The sequence below is a fragment of the Amblyraja radiata genome, chromosome 46 (assembly GCF_010909765.2).
Source record: "Amblyraja radiata isolate CabotCenter1 chromosome 46, sAmbRad1.1.pri, whole genome shotgun sequence".
Classification (NCBI taxonomy): Eukaryota; Metazoa; Chordata; class Chondrichthyes; order Rajiformes; family Rajidae; genus Amblyraja; species Amblyraja radiata.
Window position 1 is genome coordinate 4,624,686 of NC_046001.1, and position 23,752 is coordinate 4,648,437.

Genomic DNA, 23,752 nt, shown 5'->3' on the forward strand with positions numbered 1-23,752 from the left:
GAAGAGTGGGGAGGGAGGGGTAGAGGGACTGGTGGAAGAGGGACAGAGGGGTAGGGGAAGGGGGCGGGGGGAGAGAGGGAAGGGGGTGGGGTAGAGCGGGAAGGGGGGTGGGGGACTGTGCACGGTAAGGGAATGAGGAGGGAGAGGGGGAAGAGTGTGGAGGGAGGGGGAGAGTGGGAGGGGGAGAGGGGTGGGAGGGGGAGAGAGGGGAAAGAGTGTGGGGGGGGAGGGAGGGGGAGAGGGGTAGCAGGAGTGGTGGAAGAGGGACAGGGGGAGTGGTGGAAGAGGGACAGAGGGGTAGGGGGAGGGGTGGGGGGGAGAGGGAAGGGAGGGGGAGACAGGGGTGGAGGAGGGAGAGGGGTGGGGTAAGGGGAGAGAAGTGGAAGAGGGAGGGGAAGGGGGAGAGAGGGAAGGGGGTGGGGTAGAGAGGGAAGGGGTGGGGGAGAGAGGGATGGGAGAGGGGTGAGGAGAGGGGGAGGGGGAGGAGAGAAGGGGGAGTGAAGTGGAAGAGTGGGGAGGGAGGGGTAGAGGGACTGGTGGAAGAGGGACAGGGGGTGGGGTAGGGGGCGGGGGGGGATAGAGGGAAGTGGGTGGGGTAGAGAGGGAAGGGGGGTGGGGGAGAGAGTGATGGGTGGGAGAGGGAGAGGGGTGAGGAGAGGGAAACATAGAAATTAAGTGCAGGAGTAGGCCATTCGGCCCTTCCAGCCTGCACCACCATTCAATATGATCATGGCTGATCATCCAACTCAGTATCCTGTACCTGCCTTCTCTCCATACCCCCTGATCCCTTTAGCCACAAGGGCCACATCTAACTCCCTCTTAAATATAGCCAATGAACTGGCCTCAACTACCTTCTGTGGCAGAGAATTCCACAGATTCACCACTCTCTGTGTGAAAAATGTTTTCCTCATCTCGGTCCTAAAAGATTTCCCCCTTATCCTTAAACTGTGACCCCTTGTTCTGGACTTCCCCAACATCTGGAACAATCTTCCTGCATCTAGCCTGTACAACCCCTTAAGAATTTTGTAAGTTTCTATAAGATCCCCCCTCAATCTGCTAAATTCTAGCGAGTACAAGCTGAGTCTATCCAGTCTTTCTTCATATGAAAGTCCTGACATCCCAGGAATCAGTCTGGTGAACCTTCTCTGTACTCCCTCTATGGCAACAATGTCTTTGAGCATTGGGCATTGTGACATCACACAATGGATCGTTCACCAGGGGCTGGGGCTGATTCTATGGGTGAGAAGCCAGTATTTTTTTAAATATTGGGGGCGGGGGGGGGGGGGGGGGGGGGGGGGGGGGGGGGGGCTGTGGCATCACACTCACATTAACCACCCCCCTAACACACAGGTGGGGGGAGGGGGGGGGTGAGAAGAGGGGAGAGGAGGAGGAGGAAACGGGACAGATTTGGGAGAGAAAGGAGAGCGGGGTAGGGGGTGAGAGAGGGGGATGGGGAGAGAGATGTGGGGGATGGGGAGAGAGTGTGGGGGAGGGAGAGGGGTGGGGGGAGAGAGGGGAAGAGTGGGGAGGGAGAGTGGAGGGGGTGGGAGGAGAGAAGTGGAAGTGTGGGGAGGGAGGAGGAGAGGGGTAGGGGGAGTGATGGAAGACGGACAGATGGATAGGGGGAAGGGGGCGGGGGGAGAGAGGGAAGGGGTGGGGGAGAGAGGGATGGGAGAGGGAGAGGGGTGAGGGAGGTGAGAAGTGGAAGAGTGGGGAGGGAGGGAGGGGTAGAGGGGTAGCGGGAGTGGTGGAAGAGGGACGGGGGAGTGGTGGAAGAGGAACAGAGGGGTAAGAGGAAGGGGTGGGGGAGAGAGGGAAAGGGAGGGAAGAGAGGGGTGGGGGAGAGAGGGATGGGTGGGAGAGGGAGAGGGGTGAGGAGAGGGAAACATAGAAACATAGACAATAGGTGCAGGAGTAGGCCATTCGGCCCTTTGAGCCTGCACCACCATTCAATATGATCATGGCTGATCATCCAACTCAGTATCCTGTACCTGCCTTCTCTCCATACCCCCTGATCCCTTTAGCCACAAGGGCCACATCTAACTCCCTCTTAAGTTCCGATTGGACATCTGTGAACATTGGGCATTGTGACATCACACAATGGAATGTTCACCAGGGGCTGGGGCTCCTGCAAAGGCATATGTAAATCAATCCATTCCGATTGGACATCTGTGAGCATTGGGCATTGTGACATCACACGATGGAACGTTCACCAGGGGCTGGGGCTGGTGCTGCTTCTATGGGTGAGAAGCCAGTTTATTTTTGAAATATTGGGGGGGTGGGGGGGAAGGATTTGATTAAAAACGTGTACTTAAACACGGCGAAATGTAATGAGGAGCGGATACTTAGAAAGAAAAGTGAAATCTCTACCGAAATGGAAAAGATGTCGGCGATTCTGCGTCTGGTTTCGGAGTTGCAGGGAATCAAAGGAAGAAATGCAGCCGGCAGCCGTCCATGTAAATGGATCCATTCCGATTGGACATCTGCGAGCATTGTGCATTGTGATATCACACGATGGAAACTAATCAAAAGGAAGAAAGGCAGCCGGACGGACGGCAGGCGACAGGCACACAGTTTTATATGATAGATAGATAGATAGATAGATAGATAGATAGATAGATAGAAGAAAGATAGAAGAAAGATAGAAGAAAGATAGAAGAAAGATAGAAGATAGAAGAAAGATAGATAGAAGATAGATAGAAGATAGATAGAAGATAGATAGAAGATAGATAGAAGATAGATAGAAGATAGATAGCAGATAGATAGCAGATAGATAGCAGATAGATAGCAGATAGATAGCAGATAGATAGCAGATAGATAGCAGATAGATAGCAGATAGATAGATTCTTGATTAGTACGGGTGTTAGAGGTTGTGGGGAGAAGGCAGGAGAATGGGGGAAAGATAGATCAGCCATGATTGAATGGCCGATTCTCCTCCTATCACTCGTGAACTTATGAAAATGAATTGTAAAATAACTGAGACAACCTTGTGTTATCAAGCTTTATTTCACATTTGGTCCCAGGAGTGGGAATAAAATCCTTCATAAACCCTCATTCTCTCAATCCTTTAACAATTTATCAATAAAGACTTAAAATGCAAGACATTAAAAATGATTGAAATGACCAGACATGACTTGGAGTCAAACACAAGGACTTCATCTTCTTTGAAAAGCGGATGACTCGGAGAGTGTCTTCCCATCCCTGGTCTCGATCGTCTTAACGATAAGGGATTTGTTTGCGAGACTCTGCTCCAGTCCACCACGGAGGGAGGTCTCAAACTGCATCGCCGGATAGGAGTGACCTGTGGACACATTCTCATTTTAATCGTATGGAAGGAGAGGGAGCAACGATTGTGTCGGAAAGCACAAAATCTACTAATTTATTAATTGAACATCAAGTTGCCAGCAATAGAGGAAGGAACTGCAGATGCGAGTTTACACCAAAGATAGACACAAGATGCTGGAGTAACTCAGGCAGCATCTCTGGGGAGAAGGAATGGGTGACGTTTTGGGTCGAGACCCTTCGTCAGTCTGTGTCTATCTCTGATGGAGTTTTCCACTTATGAACACACAGAAGTTCGTGGACGTTTTTATTATAAAGGTTGTTGCCCTGCCAATTCTGCATGATGTAGTCAAACAGAGGGAAGAAACAAAGAACTGCAGCTGCTGGTTAATACACCAAAGGACACAAAGTGCTGGAGTAATTTAGCAGGACAGGCAGCATCTCTGGAGAGAAGGAATGGGTGACGTTTTGGATAGAGAACCTTCTTCAGAGATTAATGGTTGGCCAACATCTGCCATTGAACCAAGAAGGGAAACTTTGTCCTGCCTTTGTGGAATTGGGTTAGATTGGTCCCATTACTAACTTTCAGTGAAAGGGCACAGCCTTGACCCATCATTTGCTCAAGGCTCACACAAAGAGACAACATCTTGTACAACTGCAGCATAACGTCCCAGTGTCCCAGATGGAGAGAACTGGATTTCTGCTCCCATTCCCCCACACTTCCAAACGGACAAACAAAGAAAAAAAGTTGAGAGGCACAGGCCCACTGAGTCAACACCGACCAGCGATCCCCGCACACTAACGCTATCCTCCACGCACCAGGGACAATTTACATTTATACCAAGCCAATTAACCTACAAACCTGTACGTCTTGAGTGTGGGAGGAAACCCACGGGGAGCACGTACGTGCAAACTCCATACAGGCAGCACCCAGTCACTGGTGCTGTAAGGCAGCAACTCTACTGCTGCGCCACCATGCCGCCCACATATATAATGTCGAGACAGTGTTCCCTCAGATTAAAATGCTCGTTAAATCCCTCCAGGTCTCACTTTCTAAGCTCAGGGGGCAGGGGCCCTTCCTGTGAACACACAGACTGCCCAACCCAGCCCTGCCGTAGATCTAGTTACAAGATGTTGAGAGCTTTGGCCACCCGGCAACTGAAATACAGCCACAAGATTTTCTTTTGAATTGAAAACACATTCAGTACTTTACTTACTTTTTACCGATTGGTGATAGGTGACATTCACTGGTTTTGACAACCTGCATTCAGAAAGGAGAGGAACAGTGATTGGAAAGGAAATGTACAGTGGTAAATAAAGACACAAAAATACAGTGGAGCCCATAGCTTGTGCAGCATTCAAGTGTACGTAGAATAGCCTTAAATGTCTTGGCTTCTCACCTTGCAACCCATAAATCTGCTGAGTTCCAGAGCAAGCAAGTACAGAAAAGAGTGGCAGCGCGACTCTGTGTCACAGCGGCCCCTACAGCCTGTCTGTCTTTTTTTTTAATTTTTTGTCTAGTTAAATGTAGTTGTTTGGGTTTTTTAATAGTGTTTTTAACTGTGTATATGTGGGGGGCGGGGGAAGGGGGAATTTTTTTTTAAATCTCTCCGCTGTACAGGAGACCCGACCTTTTCCCTGTCGGGTCTCCGTTGTCGTTGGGGCCTAGCACCGTGGAGGGGCCTAGCACCGTGGAGCGGCCTCCAGCCTGAACGACCTGGGGGCTCCAGTCACGGAGCTGCGGTCTTACCATCGTGGGGCTGGCCGGCCTCGGAGCGTGGGGAGCACTGGTGACTCGCTGCTGCGGCCCGACCACGTAGCTCGGAGGCTCCAGCAACGCAGCCGCAGGTCCGGTGGACTGTCGGGGTATCGGGAGCTCGCGGGTCCGGGTGAGAGAACGCTTTCCGGAGCTCCCGTAACGCAACTTCTCCAGCCCGTGTCGCGGGGTTGGAACTACCCGGAGCGGGGCCGTACATCACCCGGAGCGGGACCGTACATCGCCCGGCGCGGCTTAATGGCCGCAGGATATTCCAGCGCCCACCTGGGGCTCCAACTTTGTGACATCATCCGGAGCGGGGCCGTACATCGCCTGGCGCGGCCTAAAATGGCCGTGGGACTTATCATCGCCTGCCTGGGGCTTCGACATCGGGAGAGAAATGGAGAACAGGGGAGAGAAAAGACTTTGCCTTCCATCACAGTGGGTTCACTGATGGATGTTTCTATAAATTGAATTGTGTGTATGTCTGTAGGATATTGTCTTTGTTTTTATGGCTGTGGAAACGGAGTTTCGTTTGAGCCTCACTGAGGTTCAAATGACATGTAATAAATATAGTATTGTATTGTATTGTAGAAATCAGTCTGAAGAAGGGTCTCGACCCGAAACGTCACCTATTTCCTTCGCTCTCTAGATGCTGCCTCACCCGCTGAGTTTCTCCAGCGTTTTTATCCACCTTCAAGCAAGTATAGAAGACAATTCCTGGCACATTTCCAGTTGGGTAGCGGGAGAATCTCTGGAAATACCGGATGTTCCGTTGCTTTTTATTTGTATGACTGGCTTGGCAAATGAAATTCCTCATCTGTTGCACAACATACTTGGCTAATAAAGTATTATTGTGACTGTGATATTAGGTATAGCTAATACCTGAACTGAACTAAACACCTCTGCTGTTAATACCCAAATATCCTCAAGCAACTGATTGTTTCAAATTTGTGCCCTTCTTATATACACTTGGAAACAATTCCATCTCATCCAGTGCTACAGGTTGCAAAAAGGTAATGCTCCACTTTAATCAATCTAGAAGTTGGGGTTTCATATATGTTTTCCGAGCTCCAACATTGCTCAGCAGGTGAAACATACACAAGTCCTTTCAGCAGGGAGCGAGGAATGCAGCCCAGAATAATCATGGACTTGGATTCCAACAACTAGGGCGGCACGGTGGCGCAGGTGCTGCCTCACAGCGCCAGAGACCCGGGTTTGATCCGGGTTATGGGTGCTGTCTGTACATTATCCCTGTGACCGCGTGGGTTTCCTCCAGGTGCTCCAGTCTCCTCCCACATCCCAAAGATGTGTTGGTTTGTAGGTTAATTTGCTTCTGTAAATTGGTGTGTGTGTGTGTGTGTGTGTGTGTGAGATGGAACTAGTATGTGGTGATTGCTGGTTGGCACAGATTCGGTGGGCCAAAGGGCCTATTTCAACGCTGTGTCTCTAAACTAAACTAAACTAAATTAAGATCATTGCCACAGGGTTTCCTGTCAGCTCATATTGATACAATATGGTACTGCCAGGCTTACAGACACAAAAAGCTGAAGTAATTCAGCGGGACAGGCAGCATCTCTGGAGAGAAGGAATGGGTGACGTTTTGGGTCGAGACCCTTCCTCTTTCAGTGGCTGGTTGCCTTGCCCAGAATATCATGGCAGTGGTTGCGTCCCAGTCCAACTTGCCTGCTGGCTGCGAATTAACTCCAGGCAGCTACATTCATTACTACTTACAATATTGTGTGAAAATGCTCAGCTTCACACTACATTGTCACAAAACAGCCCAAACGTGGGGTCAAGGAAAGAGCGTTCACGTCGCAGCAACTGTTTCCACCAATCTTTCCACCACCACGCACAAGAAGCAACAAGACAGACACCATTGTCTGCCGATGCAGAGAACTGTGTGCAGCTCTGGCTGAACAACTTCTAATCTTGTATGTGGACTCGATAAGAAGAAGAAGCCCAAAGGTGGAAAGACATTCTTGCCATAGAGGGAGTACAGAGAAGGTTCACCAGACTGATTCCTGGGATGTCAGGACTGTCTTATGAAGAAAGACTGGATAGACTCGGCTTGTACTCGCTAGAATTTAGAAGATTGAGGGGGGATCTTATAGAAACTTACAAAATTCTTAAGGGGTTGGACAGGCTAGATGCAGGAAGATTGTTCCCGATGTTGGGGAAGTCCAGAACTAGGGGTCACAGTTTAAGGATAAGAGGGAAATCTTTTAGGACCGAGATGAGAAAATCATTTTCTACACACACAGAGTGGTGAATCTGTGGAACTCTCTGCCACAGAAGGTAGTTGAGGCCACAGTTCATTGGCTATATTTAAGAGGGAGTTAGATGTGGCCCTTGTGGCTAAAGGGATCAGGGGGTATGGAGAGAAGGCAGGTACAGGATACTGAGTTGGATGATCAGCCATGATCATATTGAATGGCGGTGCAGGCTCGAAGGGCCGAATGGCCTACTCCTGCACCTATTTTCTATGTTTCTATGTTTCTAACCCACATTTGCACGTCATTAGTTGGACTAAATCCCACAGCAAGAGACACTCAAGTAAACAAACCTGCTCTCTTCGCCTTCAAGCAGTTTCTTGTAAGTGGCAATTTCAATGTCCAGGGCAAGCTTGGTGTTCATCAATTCCTGGTACTCGCGCACCTGGCGGAGCATCTCTTGGTTACCCTTGTCAATGGCATTCTGCAGTTCAGCAATGCGGGCTTTAGCGTCAGCAATAGCCATTCCTCCACGCTCTTCTGCCTCAGAAATTGCGGTCTCCAGCTGCTCTCTCTGTAACATACGGAAAGTTGTTAGTCCCCCGAGTGAGCCAACACCACCACTTGGGAATTAGTAGGTTAAAAGGAGAAAGCATTCGATCAGGACGCATCCCCACGGTTTGGGAACAGCTCCATCCAAGACCGCAAGAAATTGCAGAGAATTGTGGACGTAGCCCGGACCATCACACAACCCGACCTGCCTTCCATTGACTCCATCTACACCTCACGCAGCCTCGGCAAGACCAGCAGCATCATCAAGGACCAGTTGGAACCCGGCCACTCCCTCTTTCCCTCCCCCCCCACCCACCAAGCAAAAGGTATAGAAGTGTGAAAACGCACACCTCCAGATTGAGGGACACTTTCTTCCCGCTGTTATCAGATAACTGAACCATCCTCTCACCAACTGGAGGGCAGTCCTGAGCTACTATCTACCTCATTGGAGACCCTCGGACTCTCTTTGATCGGAGTTTACTGCACGCTATCATGCACTACACGTTATTCTAAACGCCGTACCCCCCCACCCCCTCTCGCGTTGGGGACGGGACCCAACGGGTCCCACTTGGTACAATGTTTACACATTCTGTTGTGCTGCAGCAAATACGAATTTCATTGTCCTATCTGGGACATATGACAATAAAACACTCTTGACTCTTATTCCTCTTTATCTTAATTCTTGACATGGACTTCACGTTTGCAAAATTGCTTTGATTATGAATTATTTGCCCAAATGCAATGTGTCACAATCTCACTTGTATAATGATAGGAAAACCTTAACTTAGAGTCAAAGAAGATGAAGGAGCTCTTTACAAGCACACCTGACAAGTGTGGAATCAAACATATGTAGCCAGGGGTGGCTCCTGGTTGAGTTTGTACTGAGTAAACTGCTCAGTCAAGGGATGACAGAGAGAGTACACGAGTGTTTGTATCAGAGCTTCCCACAGTGGAGACTGCAGGCCCTTTTTTGTTTGAAATGTTTATTGAGAGATGAGGGTTAACCGACCTGGCTCACCACAACCAATGTAAGTGCGGCATGGTGACGCAGTGGTAGAGTTGCTACCTCACAGTGCCAGCGACCCAGGTTCGATCCCGACTACAGGTGCTGTCTGTATGGAGTTTGTACATTCTCCCTGTGACCTGCGTGGGTTTTCCCCTAAGATTTTCGGTTTCCTCCCACACTCCAAAGACATATAGGTTTGTAGGTTAATTGGTTTGCTGTAAATGTAAAAATTGCCCCTAGTGTGTGTAGGATAGTGTCAGTGTGCGGGGATCGAAGGGCCTGTTTCCGCACTGCATCTCGAAACTAAACCGATTATCCTTTCCATTCAGTGGGGAGTTACAAACCCATCATCCAAAATAGCCCGTTGATTTAGAGACACAAGGACAATTGGGACTTGATGAACCAGTCAAGGGGAAGGAGATTGAATAGGAGGATATTTACAATAACAACAACAAACATTTTATAATTATCTTACTTGTTGTTTCAAAGCCTGGATTTCAGAATTTAGTCTTCCATTTTGTCTTTGCATATCTGTGATCTCAGTCTTCACAATACGAATCTCATCGGCACATTTCCCAGAATTTTTCTTCATATCGGTGAACTACGTCAGAGAAATATCAATACAAAGCTTATTATCATCCGACAAACAGCCTAAACTGCAATGGCTGGTGTGCCCATTGCTCTGGCAGTTCTCGTGAACTGCATACAACGACCTAACATTGTGGAGGAAGGAACTACAGATGCTGGTTTAAACCGAAGACAGAAACAAAATGCTGGAGTAACTCAGCGGGACAGGCAGCGTCTCTGGATAGAAGGAACAGATTACATTTCGGGTTGAGACCCTCCTTCTGAAACCGCTGAGTTGCTCCAGCTTTTTGTAACTCGCAAACATTGATATGTTTGTTTCACTCTTTATAGATACCAATGGCCCCAGTTTATCTGGAGATACCAGGAACTGCAGATGCTGGAATCTTGAGCAAAACACAAAGTGCTGGAGGAACTCTGGGTCAGGCAGCATCTGTGGAGGGAAATGGACAGGCGATGTTTCGGGTCATGACACTAATTCAGACTGAGGCCTGCTTGAGTCGGTCCAGTACATTGTTTGTTCCAATTTATCTGCTGATTAAGTATTTGTTGAAGAAGGAACTGCAGATGCTGGAAAATCGAAGGTAGACAAAAGTGCTGGAGAAACTCAGCGGGTGCAGCATCATCTATGGAGCGAAGGAAATAGGCAACGTTTCGGGACGAAACCCTTCCGGGTTTCGTCCCGAAACGTTGCCTATTTCCTTCGCTCCATAGATGCTGCTGCACTCGCTGAGTTTCGTCTACACTGGACTTGACAGGTAGAAGTGGGCGGGGACTCAAAGGCTATGTTTCATTCATCTCTGTCCCCGACACCGCGCCAGTGAGAGAGATGTCTTCGCCAACTAACGTTAACTTGTGCAGCAAGGACCCGCAGATGCTGGTTGAAACCGAAGATAGGCACAAAATGCTGGAGTAACTCAGCGGGACGGGCAGCATCTCTGGAGAGAAGGAACGGGTGCGAAGAAGGGTCTCGACCCGAAACGTCACCCATTCCTTCTCTCCAGAGACGCGGCCTGTCCCGCTGAGTTACACCAGCTTTTTTGTGTCTACCACCAAGTATTTGTTCAATGTTGATTAAGGTTTTCAGGTTAATTGGCTTTGGTTTAAAAAAAAAAATTATTAAAAAAATTGTAAATGTAAATGGTCTCTGGTGTGTAGGATAGTGCTCGTGGGCTGGTGCGGACTCGGTGGGCCGAAACGCCTGTTTCTGCACTGTATCTCCAAAGTCTAACGGTAAAGGTCCTTACAGAGGGCCCATTGGTAGCACGAGACAACTCTTACCTTAGTCTCACATGTATACATGTTGTCTTGGCGCATTTTGTTCACCATCCCTTCATACTGAGCCCGCACATCGTCGATGATGTGGCTCAGATCCAGGTTGCGGGAAGTGTCAACTTCCAGAGTGACAGCAGTGCTCTTGATCTGGGATTGCAATTCACGGATTTCCTGGGTGGCAAAACAAAGAGATGTCGCTCAGCTACGCAGTCTCTACGTCCTGTTTTAGCAGTTACAGCTATGGCTTCATCGGAAACACTAAAAAGCCAAGCGTATTTATATTGTACACATGCAAGAAATTATGTCAATAAGATCAAATGGAAAAAAATGATTTGAAAGTCATTTCATATAACAGGAGCTCTTTGCTGCTGTAATGTATTTACACTGATCACATGGAAACAGTTCATACCCATTGAATAGTTTATAGAATGCAACATAACTGAGGCACCCAGAGATTCCAGGGTGCTCCGGTTTCATCCCACATCTCAAAGACGTGCGGGTTTGTAGGTCTATCGGCCCTCTGCAAATTACCCCTAGTGTGTAGGGAGTGGATGAGAAAGTGGGATAACACGAAACTCGTGTGAACAGGTGATCGATGGTCGATGCAGACTCGGTGGGCCGAAGGGCCTGTTTCCACGCTGTGTCTAAAGCCTTACTGCCATTTGCATTGGTTAATTAAATACAGCGCGGGATGAATATGGGCAGTCACAATCCTGATCATCATGGGCATGCTCATCATTAATGGTTTTGGCACTGAAGCAATGCTTCTAAGAAGGATCAGTCATGCTTAAGAAAAGATCTCAACTTTTGAGTGTAAACGTGCAAGTTTGGTCATGACTTGGTCTCAAGTCATGCATTTCCGTTCAATTTGGGTTGAGACATTCGACAAGGACAGCAAGTTACAGTCAGGCTATTCAGGGAAGGAGTTGGGAGGCCCATGGACATTTGGAGGTCACATCTCCCAATGACAACTGATGCCAGGTCAACTGCCAGCTATAAACCCCAAGATTGGTGGGGTTCCTCTTAACCCATGTTATCCAAGGATAGGGAGAAAGGGTGGAGTTCGGTCACGGGTCAACAACGATCTCACTGAATGCAGACCCGCAGAGTTACTCCAGTATTTTGTATCCATCTTCGATGTAAACCAGCATCTGTAGTTCCTTCCTTCACATTGCATCACTGATGCTCACCACACTCTGGCTGCAGATCTACTTCCATCTCCTTTCAGAACCTCAGGATTTTGGACCCTACATTTGTCCTTCCTTGTCTTCATTTGCAATTAACTTGAAGCTCTCCTAATTCTTGCCATGCATGTTTAACCAGAGGCCTGTCTGTGGACTGTGTAAGAAGGAACTGCAGATACTGGTTCACACCGAAGAGACACAAGATGCTGGAGTAACTCAGTGGGACAGGCAGCATCTCTGGAGAGAAGAAATGGGTGACGTTTCGGGTCGAGACTGAGAAAGCACTGTGTCCCTTTTGTCGGCCCTGACTTACTGTATCTACCATCCTTACAGGCTCTGGTTCCAGATCATAGTCCTCAAATCCTCCTGTACATTTGGTCCAAAACTTCATATCATGCCACCTTGACTTTGAAACTCCCCTCCGTCTAAACTCAGCGTGATTTGGTACACTTCTATCAAATCCCCGAGCTTTCTTACGCCAAATATACCCTCCGCTTCTCCATTCCAACATTGTGGCTGAAATGCCTCACCCCTGTATGTAGCTCTCTAATCATCTCTCCTTTCCACCCTGAAGAAAGGTCCCAAGCCAAAACATCATCAAGCCAAAGGATTTGAGTATAGGAGCAGGGAGGTTCTACTGCAGTTGTACAGGGTCTTGGTGAGACCACACCTGGAGTATTGCGTACAGTTTTGGTCTCCTAATCTGAGGAAAGACATTCTTGCCATAGAGGGAGTACAGGGAAGGTTCACCAGACTGATTCCTGGGATGTCAGGACTTTCATATGAAGAAAGACTGGATAGACTCGGCTTGTACTCGCTAGAATTTAGAAGATTGAGGGGGGATCTTATAGAAACGTACAAAATTCTTAAGGCGTTGGACAGGCTAGATGCAGGAAGATTGTTCCCGATGTTGAGGAAGTCCAGAACAAGGGGTCACAGTTTAAGGATAAGGGCAAAATCTTTTAGGACCGAGATGAGGAAAACATTTTTCACACAGAGAGTGGTGAATCTGTGGAATTCTCTGTCACAGAAGGTAGTTGTGGCCAGTTCATTGGCTATATTTAAGAGGGAGTTAGATGTGGCCCTTGTGGCTAAAGGGATCAGGGGGTATGGAGAGAAGGCAGGTACAGGATACTGAGTTGGATGATCAGCCATGATCATATTGAATGGCGGCGCAGGCTCGAAGGGCCGAATGGCCTACTCCTGCACCTATTGTCTATGTTTCTATCACCTATCCATGTTCTCCAGAGATGCTGCTGAGTCACTCCTGCACTTTGTGTTTTTTTTTGTAAAACGACCATCTGCGGTTCTTTGTCTCCCCACCTGTCACCTTGCTTGCTTTGTCCAGCCTGGACTCACCCAGTTCACAGGAAAAACGTTCAACATCCAGAACAGTATGGCCAATTGTATTGAACTAGTCTCAGGATATGGGGTTGGTTGGATAAGATTAAGATAAAGACAAGTTTCTTCCATTAGAGAGCTAAGAATCACTGCAATCTCCTGTTTTGGATAGAAGGGGGGAAATGAGGAGGCTAATTCATTGGAGAGATTCAGGTTGAGATAGACACATTACTTGGTGTAGGGTTATTGAGGAATAAGTAGGATTAGTGGGGTTTGGGTGAAAAATGGGGCGAACTAAAGAAACAGAAGTGGACCATTCACCTCCTAATGCTCCCTGTGAGAGATCGGAGCCTAACTGTCCTCTCCTAATCCAACACCAGCGATTTCCCAGCGATTTCCCAGTTGAAAGCGGAGAGTTCTTCATGACAACTCCCCACACCGTGTCCATTACACAAGACAATATTGTTGTTACCTCATCAAAAATTTCCTTCAGGAAGTTGATTTCATCGATCAGGCTCTCGAGCTTTGCCTCCAGCTCCACCTTGTTGAGATAGCTCTCGTCAACATCCTGCTAGGAGAAGGAAGAGACAAGTGTGAAGTGTGTGGAAACGTAGAAAATAGGTGCAGGAGTGGGCCATTCGGCCCTTTCGAGCCAGCACCGAGTCAAGATCTCAGTGGAAATCTTGCCTGGCTCTTTGTCCACTGCAGTCATGCTACCTGGCGTTTTATGCTTCGCTGTTCAGGCGACAAGCTGCATGCTGCAAGACAAGATCCTGCTGGGACCCTCAAAACCAAGCTGCCCCTGGTCCATCACTGGGGTAGGCGGGTGCATATCTTGCTGGGCCACACTTGGTGCCAGCGGAGAGAATCCAAGCATGTCCAAAGTGGGTGTCACGGCGGCACAGCATTAGAGACCCGGGTCCCATCGTAACTACGGATGCTGTCCCTACCTAGTTTGTACGTTCTCCCCGTGACTCTGCGAGTTTTCCCTCGGGTCTCCAGTTCCCTCCCACACTCCACTCGGTAAAATTCTCCCTAGTGTGGAGGATAGTGCTGGGGTACGGGGCGACCACTGGTCGGCGCGGACTCGGTGGGCTGAAGGGCCTGTTCCCGCGCTGTATCTCGAAACGAAACTAACAAACTAAAATGGCCACTGTGCCAAAGTACCGGAAATGGCTGGTGATTAGTACACTGGTCAATGACAACATAGAAGAAGAAAAAAACCCAATGGTGGCAATTTGAAATGGCAGACCGACTTCCACCCCAACTTCCTAACACAAAGTAGGAATTCACTGGAATTTAGAAGGATGGGGAGGGGGGAGGATCTTATAGAAACATATAAAATTCTTAAGGGATTGGATAGACCAGATGCAGGAAAAAATGTTCCAATGTTGGGGAAGCCCAGAACCAGGGGTCACAGTTTAAGAATAAGGGGTTGGCTATTTAGGACTGATATGAGGAAAAACGTTTTCACCCAAAGAGTTGTGAATGGGTGGAATTCTCTGCCACAGAAGGCAGTGGAGGACAATTAATTTGATGTTTTCAAGAGAGTTAGATTTAGCTCTTCGGGCTAACAGAATCAAGGGATATGGGGAGAAAGCAGGAACGGGGCACTGATTTTGGATGATCCCGGGGAAAACCCACGCAATCCACGGGGAGAACGTACATATCATTGGCTCTGACCTCCCCACCATTGAAGGGATCTATCGCAGTTGCTGCCTCAAAAAGGCTGCCAACATCATCAGGGACCCACACCATCCTGGCCACACACTCACCTTAACCATATAACCATATAACAATTACAGCACGGAAACAGGCCATCTCGACCCTTCTAGTCCGTGCCGAACACATAATCTCCCCTAGTCCCATATACCTGCGCTCAGACCATAACCCTCCATTCCTTTCCCATCCATATAACTATCCAATTTATTTTTAAATGATAAAAACGAACCTGCCTCCACCACCTTCACTGGAAGCTCATTCCACACAGCTACCACTCTCTGAGTAAAGAAGTTCCCCCTCATGTTACCCCTAAACTTCAGTCCCTTAATTCTCAAGTCATGTCCCCTTGTTTGAATCTTCCCTACTCTCAGTGGGAAAAGCTTCTCCACGTCAACTCTGTCTATCCCTCTCGTCAATTTAAAAACCTCTATCAAGTCCCCCCTTAACCTTCTGCGCTCCAAAGAATAAAGCCCTAACTTGTTCAACCTTTCTCTGTAACTTAGTTGCTGAAACCCAGGCAACATTCTAGTAAATCTCCTCTGTACCTCTCCGCTGCCATCAGGTAGAAGGTACAGGAGCCTGAAATCCATACAGACAAGCAACCCTTGGTCAGGATCGAACCCGGGTCTGGCACTGTAAGCGCTGTAACTCCCCTCCTCTCCACAAATGGGACTGACATCTCACACAAACCCACCTTCTTGATCATGACAAATTCATTCTCTTTCTCTGTGCGCATGTTAATCTCATCTTCATACCTGCGGAACAATAAATGCTGGAATTAGCAATTTCATGGCAAAAGCCACATGTAGAATATCCACAAAAGCCGATTATGACAGGCATAGATAGGGTAGACAGTCAGAAGCTTTTGTTCACAGAGTGGGGAATATCAAAGACTAGATTTCAGGGCCAAGTTTAAAGGAGATAATAATAATAATAATACATTTTATTTATGGGCGCCTTTCAAGAGTCTCAAGGACACCTTACAAAAATTGAGCATGTAGAGGAAAAACATGTAAGGGGAATGAAATAAATAGTAGAGACATGACTAGTACACAAAGTAAAGACAGAATTCAATACAAAACACAGTATGAGGCAATTAATGCACAGATGAAAAGGGACGGGGACGTGGGGCTAAGGATAGGCAGAGGTGAAGAGACGGGTCTTGAGGCGGGACTGGAAGATGGTGAGGGACACGGAATTGCGGATCAGTTGGGGGAGGGAGTTCCAGAGCCTGGAAGCTGCCCTGGAGAAGGCTCTGTCCCCAAAACTGCAGAGGTTGGACTTGTGGATGGAGAGGAGACCGGCTGATGTGGATCTGAGGGACCGTGAGGGTTGGTAGGGGGAGAGGAGGTCAGTGAGATATGGGGGGGCCAGATGGTGGAGGGCTTTGTAGGTGAGGACCAGGATTTTGTAGATGATCCGGTGGGAGATGGGAAGCCAGTGAAGGTTTTTGAGGACTGGAGTGATGTGATGCCAGGATTTGGTGTGGGTGATGAGTCGGGCAGCTGCGTTCTGGACCAGTTGGAGTCAGTTGATGTAGGTGGAGCTGATGCCAAGGAGAAGTGAGTTGCAATAGTCCAGTCGGGAGGAGATGAAGGCATGGATGAGTCTTTCAGCAGCAGGCGGTGTGAGAGAGGGTCTGAGTTTGGCGATGTTGCAGAGATGAAAGAAGGAGGTTTTAATGACATGGCGGATGTGAGGCTCAAGGGAGAGGGTGGAATCAAAGATCACGCCAAGGTTGCGGGCCTGGGGAGATGGGGAGACAGTGGTGCCGTCGATGGTGAGAGTGGGGTTATTGATTTTGCTGAGTGTGGCTTTGGAGCCTATGAGGAGGAATTCTGTCTTATCGCTGTTGAGTTTGAGGAAATTATGTTGCATCCAGGTTTTTATAGCTGGCAAACAGGAGTTGATATGGGAGAGGAGGGGGTTGTGGGGGGATTTGGTGCCAAGGTAAATCTGGGTGTCATCAGCGTAACAGTGTGGGGGCAGGTTTTTTTTAATTTATTTTTTACACAGTGGGTGGTGAATGCCTGGAACACACTGCCAGTGGGTGGTGGTGGAGGCATATACGATAGTGGCGTTTAAAAGGCTTCTAGATGGGCTCATGGATATGCAAGGAATGGAGGGATATGGATCATGTACACAGGCGGCGATTAGTTTCACTTGGCATCATGTTTGGCACAGACATTGTGGGCCGAAGGGCCTGTGCCTGTGCTGCACTGTTCTATGTTCCATGATCACCTCAAGAACACTTTTTCAATAAAACCAGCCTAGAATCGTTTTTAAACACATCTTCCACACGACACTGCTGGAGGGAACTGCAGATGCTGGTTTAAACCGAAGAAAGACACAAAAAGCTGGAGTAACTCAGCGAGACAGGCAGCATCTCTGGAGAGAAAGAATGGGTGACATTTTGGGTCGAGCCTCTTCTTCAGACTGGTTCGGGATAAGGGAAACTGGTCCTTACCTTCCACCCCATCAGCCGCTGAATCCGAAATTACCGCCACCTCCAACGGGATCCCACCACATTTTCCCATCTCCACCCCTTTTCCGCCTTCCGCAGAGACCGTTCCCTCTGCAACTCCCTGGTTCACTCATCCCAAACCACCCCCTCCCCAGGTACCTTCCCCTGCAACTGCAGAAGATGCAACACCTGTCCCTATACCTCCTCCCTCGACTCATGCAGGGACCACGACAGTCCTTTCAGGTTAGGCTGAGATTCACTTGCACCTCCTCCAACCTCATCTACTGTGTCCGTTGTTCAAGATGTGGACTCTTATTCATCGACAAGACCAAGCGCAGACTGGGCGATCGTTTCACTGAACACCTTCGCTCAGTCCACCTGAACCTACCCGATCTCCCGGTTGCCAAACACTTTAATTCTCCTTCCCATTCCCACACAGACCAGTCTGAAGAAGGGTCTCGACCCAAAACATCACCCATTCCTTCTCTCCAGAGATGCTGCCTGTCCCGCTGAGTTACACCAGCTGTTTGTGTCTATCTTCCACACGACATTGTTCAGTAAAATAGTGTGCTTCTGGTATCAAAATGATGTATGCTGAATGTTAAATATTTACAACTTACAAACTGACCTTTTAAACCCAGCCTGTCCAACAGATTCAGAAGTTTATGTTTCCAGTACTTAACACAGGCTCCCCGGAGACAGATTGAAGTGCTGATAACAGTGTCCCGTTATCAGGGCCAGATTTAGATAGAGAGGCCCTAAGCTATTTCACTTGTGAGCCCCCCCCCCTCCCTCCCAATCCCCCACCCCCACGACTAGAGGACCATGACTACCCGACAGTGACAGTGTGACATTTTTAGATCCTACTGTATGTTGTCATTAAACAGTTGGTTTTAAAATACATATTGGATTCATCGCGGAGCAGGCGATGCTTTACCTGGATTGCCGTTTGAAGCTGGAGTGTTGGGCCTGTGGCAGGGATTGGGGCCGGAGGAAGGCAGGTGAGTGGACTGAGGCCGAGGCAATGTCTGGTGGAGGGGTGGTGGGTGGTCAGGGGGGAGGGGGGGTATGAGGACTGTAGTGTGGGTGGGGAAGAGCTGGGGTCACATGGTTTGAGGGGAATGGGGAAGACCCAGAGGAACAGCCACTGAGATTACCAGGGTTAGGGGGCCTAGCACTAGGACCCAGTGCAGTCAAACACGGGGCAGTGGGAGTTAGCAGCGTGGAAACTTCAGGCCCGGTGCTGAGTCCAGGCTGCAGGTAAGGCGATGGCTGCGGGCTGCTGGAGGGCGATGGAGTGGCCAGGGTCAGCGGGCAAAGAGTAGGAGGTCCCGGTGGGTGGATGGCCAGTGAGGTGAGTCGGCCCCCCTAGATCTCGAGGCCCTAAGCTTAAGCTTGTCCAGTTTATACGTAAATCCGGCTCTGCCCGTTATAAGTGATGGGAGCAGAATTAGGCCATTCAGCCCATCAAGTCTGCTCCGCCATTCATGGCTGATCTATCCCTCCCTCCCAACCCCATTCTCCTGCCTTCTCCCCATAACCCCCGACACTCACACTAATCAAGAATCTATCTATCTCTGCCTTAAAAATAGCCACTGACTTGGCCTCTGTGGCAAATAATTTTACAGATTCACCACCCTCTGACGAAAGAAATTCCCCCTTATTTCCTTCCTAAAATTAGAGTTATGTTCAAAAGTGGGTGTTGAATACACTGTTTAAGAAGGAACCGCAGATGCTGAAAAATGGAAGGTAGACAAAAATGCTGGAGAAACTCAGGAGGTGAGGCAGCATCTATGGAGCGTAGGAAAAAGGCGACGTTTCGGGGCGAGACCCTTCTTCAGATATTTGGATTCAGACTGTTGGATAAACTGATGCCCTGTGGTTCATGAGACACTTCGGACTGAGCCATCACGTTACCTGTCCGTTTCCCTCCACAGATGCTGCCTGAGCCGCTGAGTTTGTCCAGCTCTGTACCCAGGGTTTTTCTTGTGCAATGTTTCCATTTCAGAAGGGACTTACCCTTGTGTCAACCGTCAATGGGACCGTGACAGTTTGCCTTCAGGGCAGGGGCGGTGACACAGAGTTCCTTCAGCTTATTACCATACAAGAGATCCTGCTGTAAAGTGGATGTAGAAATCTGTGTGTGCAGCAAAGGGCCAGTACAGGATCAAACAACCTGCCCAGTCAGTCAACACTCACTGGCCCGACACATGCACGAAGGATGCCATTTGGCCAAGAGTCAGGGATACCAGCTACACTCTAGCACCAGTCACTGCTTTTCACTCTCATCGGGAAGAAAGTACAGGTGTCTGAAAACTAACGTCCAGGTTCAGGAGCAGTTTCTTCCCCACAGCCATCAGGCTATTGAACACTACACAACACTAACCTCTATGGACTTCAGTTTGTATTTTGCACTTGAAGTTTAAGTCATTATGTGTAATATCTATCTCTCCCCCCTAACCCCATTCTCCTGCCTTCTCCCCATAACCCCTGACACCCAACTAATCAAGAATCTATCTATCCCTGCCTTAAAAATATCCACTGACTTGTGGCCTCCACTGCCGTCTGTGGCAATGAATTCCACAGATTCACCACCTTCTGACTAAAGAAATTCCTCCTCATCTCCTTCCTAAAATTAGAGTCTCTCCCCATTGAGTTATGTTGAAAAAATCTGTCAAATCTCCCGCCTTAATAATATCCATTGACTTGGCCTCCAGGGCCGTCTGTGGCAATGAATTCCACAGATTCACCGTCCTACTATAGAGGCAGCTTTCGGAATTTGGACCACGTACTTTGTCTTGTAGTCTTCCACCAAGCCCTGCACGTTGTCCAATTCGACTCCCATGCGCAACTTCTCCTGGGCCAGGCCGTCTATCTGCAGCTTGAGGTTGTTGGCGTAAGCCTGGTACAGGGAGTCGATGTTGGACGTGCGCGACCCCCTCTCTTGCAGCAGATGCCAGTGAGTCTCCAGCTGCTTGTTGCGTTGCTCCAGCGACCGCACCTGAAACACACACACCAGCGCGCTTGGGCAAGATGGACACGAAATGCTGGAGTGACTGAGGCAGCATCTCCAGAGAGAGAGGGAAACGAACGGGTCGAGACCCTTCTTCAGACTGGGGGTCAGTGGGGAGGGAGGCACGGACATACGGAAGAGCAAGGTATCTCCTCGCCCCGTGTACACGCGTGGAGCCGGTTCCACTTGAAGACAGGCAGCATCTCTGGAGAGAAGGAAAGATGTTTCAGGTCGAGACCCTTCTTCAGACAGAGTCAGGGGAGAGGGAAACGAGAGATGTACACGGTGATATTGAGATATAGAACCTTATGCCACAGACAGCTGTGGAGGCCAAGTCAGTGGATATTTTGTAAGGCGGGGATAGACAGATTCTGGATTAGTACGGGTGTCAGGGGTTATGGGGAGAAGGTAGGAGAATGTGGTTAGGAAGGAGAGATAGATCAGCCATGGTTGAATGGCGGAGTAGACTTGATGGGCCGAATGGCCGAATTCTGCTCCTATCACTTATGAATGAAATATATACAAAGTAGTAAGGATGATTAAGGGAAACAGGCCATTGTTGGCTGTGGGGAAGGCGATAGCGAGTTCTACAGACACTGAAACTCAACTGGACGACAGTGAAACTAGTACAACGGGGGAGGGGATGGAGAGAGAGGGGGTGCAAGAGAGATAAGTCAATGTTCATACCGCTGGGTTGTAAGCTGCCCAAGCGAAATATGAGATGCTGTTGCTCCAATTTGGATATGATCCGTGCTGTTGCCAGGGTAACACACTCACCGATTTTTTTTAGTTTCCTAACACTCAATCTAATACAAAATAGAGATTAACCTTTGGACTTTTGTGGCGCAGCGCGTTTCAAATTAACGCGGCTCCGTTGTACGATGTTAATGCAGGTAGCCGACACGTTCGGTTTTATAGAAAGCCTATCCGGAAAATGTACTTTAAATTCTAATGACCCTAACTACAACAAAACGGCGGAACCCCGAGCAAAACGCAAATTAGTGGAGTGTTCGGTTTGAAGAAGGGTCTCGATCTGCCCATGTCCTCCAGAGATGCTTCCTGACCGGGCTTGTACACTCTGGAGTTTAGAAGGATGGGAGGGGATCTCATTGAAACATGTAAGATTGTTAAGGGTTTGGACACACTAGAGGCAGGAAACATGTTCCCGATGTTGTGGGAGTCCAGAACCAGGGGCCACACAGTTTAAGAATAAGGAGTAAGCCATTTAGAACGGAGACGAGGAAACACTTTTTCTCACTGAGAGTGGTGAGTCTGTGGAATTCTCTGCCGGTTCTCTGGATACTTTCAAGAGAGAGCTAGATAGGGCTCTTAAAGATAGCGGAGTCAGGGGATAGGGGGAGAAGACAGGAACGGGGAACTGATTGGGGATGATCAGCCATGATCACATTGAATGGCGGTGCTGGCTCGAAGGGCCGAATGGTCTACTCCTGCACCTATTGTCTATTGACTCTCCGCGCTCTGTGTCTTTTGGAAGTGTTGGAGGAACTCCGCAAGACACGACTTTTAGGGTCGGGGTTCAGTCTGAAGAAGGGTCCAGACCCGAAACGTCGCCTGCCCATTCCTCTCCAGAGGCGATGCCTGGCCCGCTGAGTTCCTCCAGCACTTTGTATTTTGAGTAATCTCGTGTAGGCGTGTTGGGTTTTATTTTAATTCAAGGAATCAGACTTTTAAAAAAAACCGGAACGTAACTAGATTCAAGACAAACAAAGCAATAACATTTTTGAGTCCGTCACGGTGGATTGACTTTGTCAATCGCCGCCCACACGGTGAAATAGCGGGCCAAGCTCTCACCTCTGCAATCGCCAATAAGGTACAGGAGCCTGAAAACTGTGACGGCCAACGATAGCTTTTCCCTTACAAACAAGCTCGTCACAAAATGCTGGAGTAACTCAGCGGGACAGGCAGCATCTCTGGAGAGAAGGAATGGGTGACGTTCCGGGACGAGACCCTTCTTCAGACTGCTAAACGCTACACTCCAAAAATAAACTCCGAACCACATACACTTGGGGCCATTGTTTTTTTGTATATACTGAACTTTTTTGTCGTTTAGTGTTCACTGGAAGTTAGAAGAGCGAGAGGGGATCTTATAGAAACATATATAATTCTTAAGGGATTGGACAGGGTAGATGCAGGAAAAATGTTCCCGACGTTGGGGGAGCCCAGAACCAGGGGTCACACACAGTTTAAGAATGAGGGGTCGGCCATTTAGGACTGAGATGAGGAAAAACATTTTCCACCCAGAGAGTTGTGAATCTGTGGAATTCTCTGCCACAGAAGGCAATGGAGTCAAGTCAAGCCACATTTATTTCTATAGCACATTTAAAAAACAACTCTCGTTGGCCAAAGTGCTTTACATTTGTTATAAGAATAGTATAAACAAACAAACTACATACATATATACATATAGCCCTCGCTCAGTGGACGTCAGGAAAGTTTTGAGTCTTGACTTAAAGGCCGATTCACTGGATGTTTTAAAGAGAGAGATTTAGCTCTTAGGGCTAACAGAATTAAGGGATATGGGGGAGAAAGCTGGAATTGTGAATGTGTTCAAAAGGGAACTGCAGATGCTGGAATGTCGAAGGTACACAAAATTGCTGGGGAAACTCAGCGGGTTTCGGCCCGAAACGTCGCCTATTTCCTTCGCTCCATAGATGCTGCTGCACCCGCTGAGTTTCCCCAGCAATTTTGTGTACCTTGGAATTGTGAATGATCAGCCGTGATCATATTGAATGGCGGTGCTGGCTCGAAGGACCTAATATTTCTCTATCTATTCCCCCCTTTTTTTTTTTTACCTTGTCGATGAAGCAGGCGAACTGGTTATTCAGCCCTTTGATCTGCTCCTTCTCCTGGTTGCGGAGTTCTTGAAAAGCCTGCCCATCCTCGAAGTGCGGCACCTCCAGCGACAGGGGCTTGATGCTGACCCGCGGCGCCGCCGCCGACGTCAGGTAACCGGCGGATCGCACCGAGCTGGCCCGCTGCATCGCCGAGCCGGGGGTGTAAGACTGGCTGCTGAATCTCTTGGTGTGGTACAAGTTGCGGCCGGCCATGTCAGCGTACGGGGGGAAGAACTCTCGCGAAGAAAAAGAAGAAGGGAAAAAAAAGAAACAAACTTTTTTTCTCTCTAAAAAGACTTTTTCTTCTTTGACTTCGAAGCGGTCTCGAACTTGCTTTTCGCCCGAGGATACTGCGCTCCCGTTAGTCGGGACAGGTATTTATTCAATTCTGGCTCCCTTATTGGGCAGAGATTGAGTCAGAGGCTGTTTGCCACCCATTATTGGTCGTGCCTCTCACCCAATCGCCCAGAGGCGGATGGTATATAAAGTTTACAAACTTCCTTG

General features: G+C 48.6%; 1 protein-coding gene across 1 annotated transcript; it reads right to left on the minus strand.

Moving 5' to 3' along the window:
• Positions 1–2,987: 2,987 nt before the first annotated feature.
• On the minus strand, positions 2,988–23,610 carry krt8 (keratin 8). Its single transcript, XM_033015449.1, has 9 exons — positions 23,207–23,610; positions 20,173–20,381; positions 15,611–15,671; positions 13,667–13,762; positions 10,676–10,840; positions 9,285–9,410; positions 7,605–7,825; positions 4,500–4,543; positions 2,988–3,301 (listed from the first exon to the last, which is right to left on the minus strand). Exons 1-9 carry the CDS (start codon positions 23,459–23,461, stop codon positions 3,156–3,158), a joined length of 1,323 nt encoding a protein of 440 aa, XP_032871340.1. The 5' UTR covers positions 23,462–23,610; the 3' UTR covers positions 2,988–3,155.
• Between the last annotated feature and the right edge of the window lie 142 nt (positions 23,611–23,752).

What these genes read in the sequence shown, in the direction of transcription:
- krt8 (XM_033015449.1), bottom strand. Translation starts at nt 23,461, where the DNA reads ATGGCCGGCCGCAACTTGTACCACACCAAGAGATTCAGCAGCCAGTCT. An exon ending in GTGGAAGACTACAAGACAAA is followed by an intron (nt 15,672 to 20,172) that starts GTACGTGGTCCA and finishes ATTGTTCCGCAG; the next exon opens with GTATGAAGATGAGATTAACA. An exon ending in TGTATACATGTGAGACTAAG is followed by an intron (nt 9,411 to 10,675) that starts GTAAGAGTTGTC and finishes TCTCTGACGTAG; the next exon opens with TTCACCGATATGAAGAAAAA.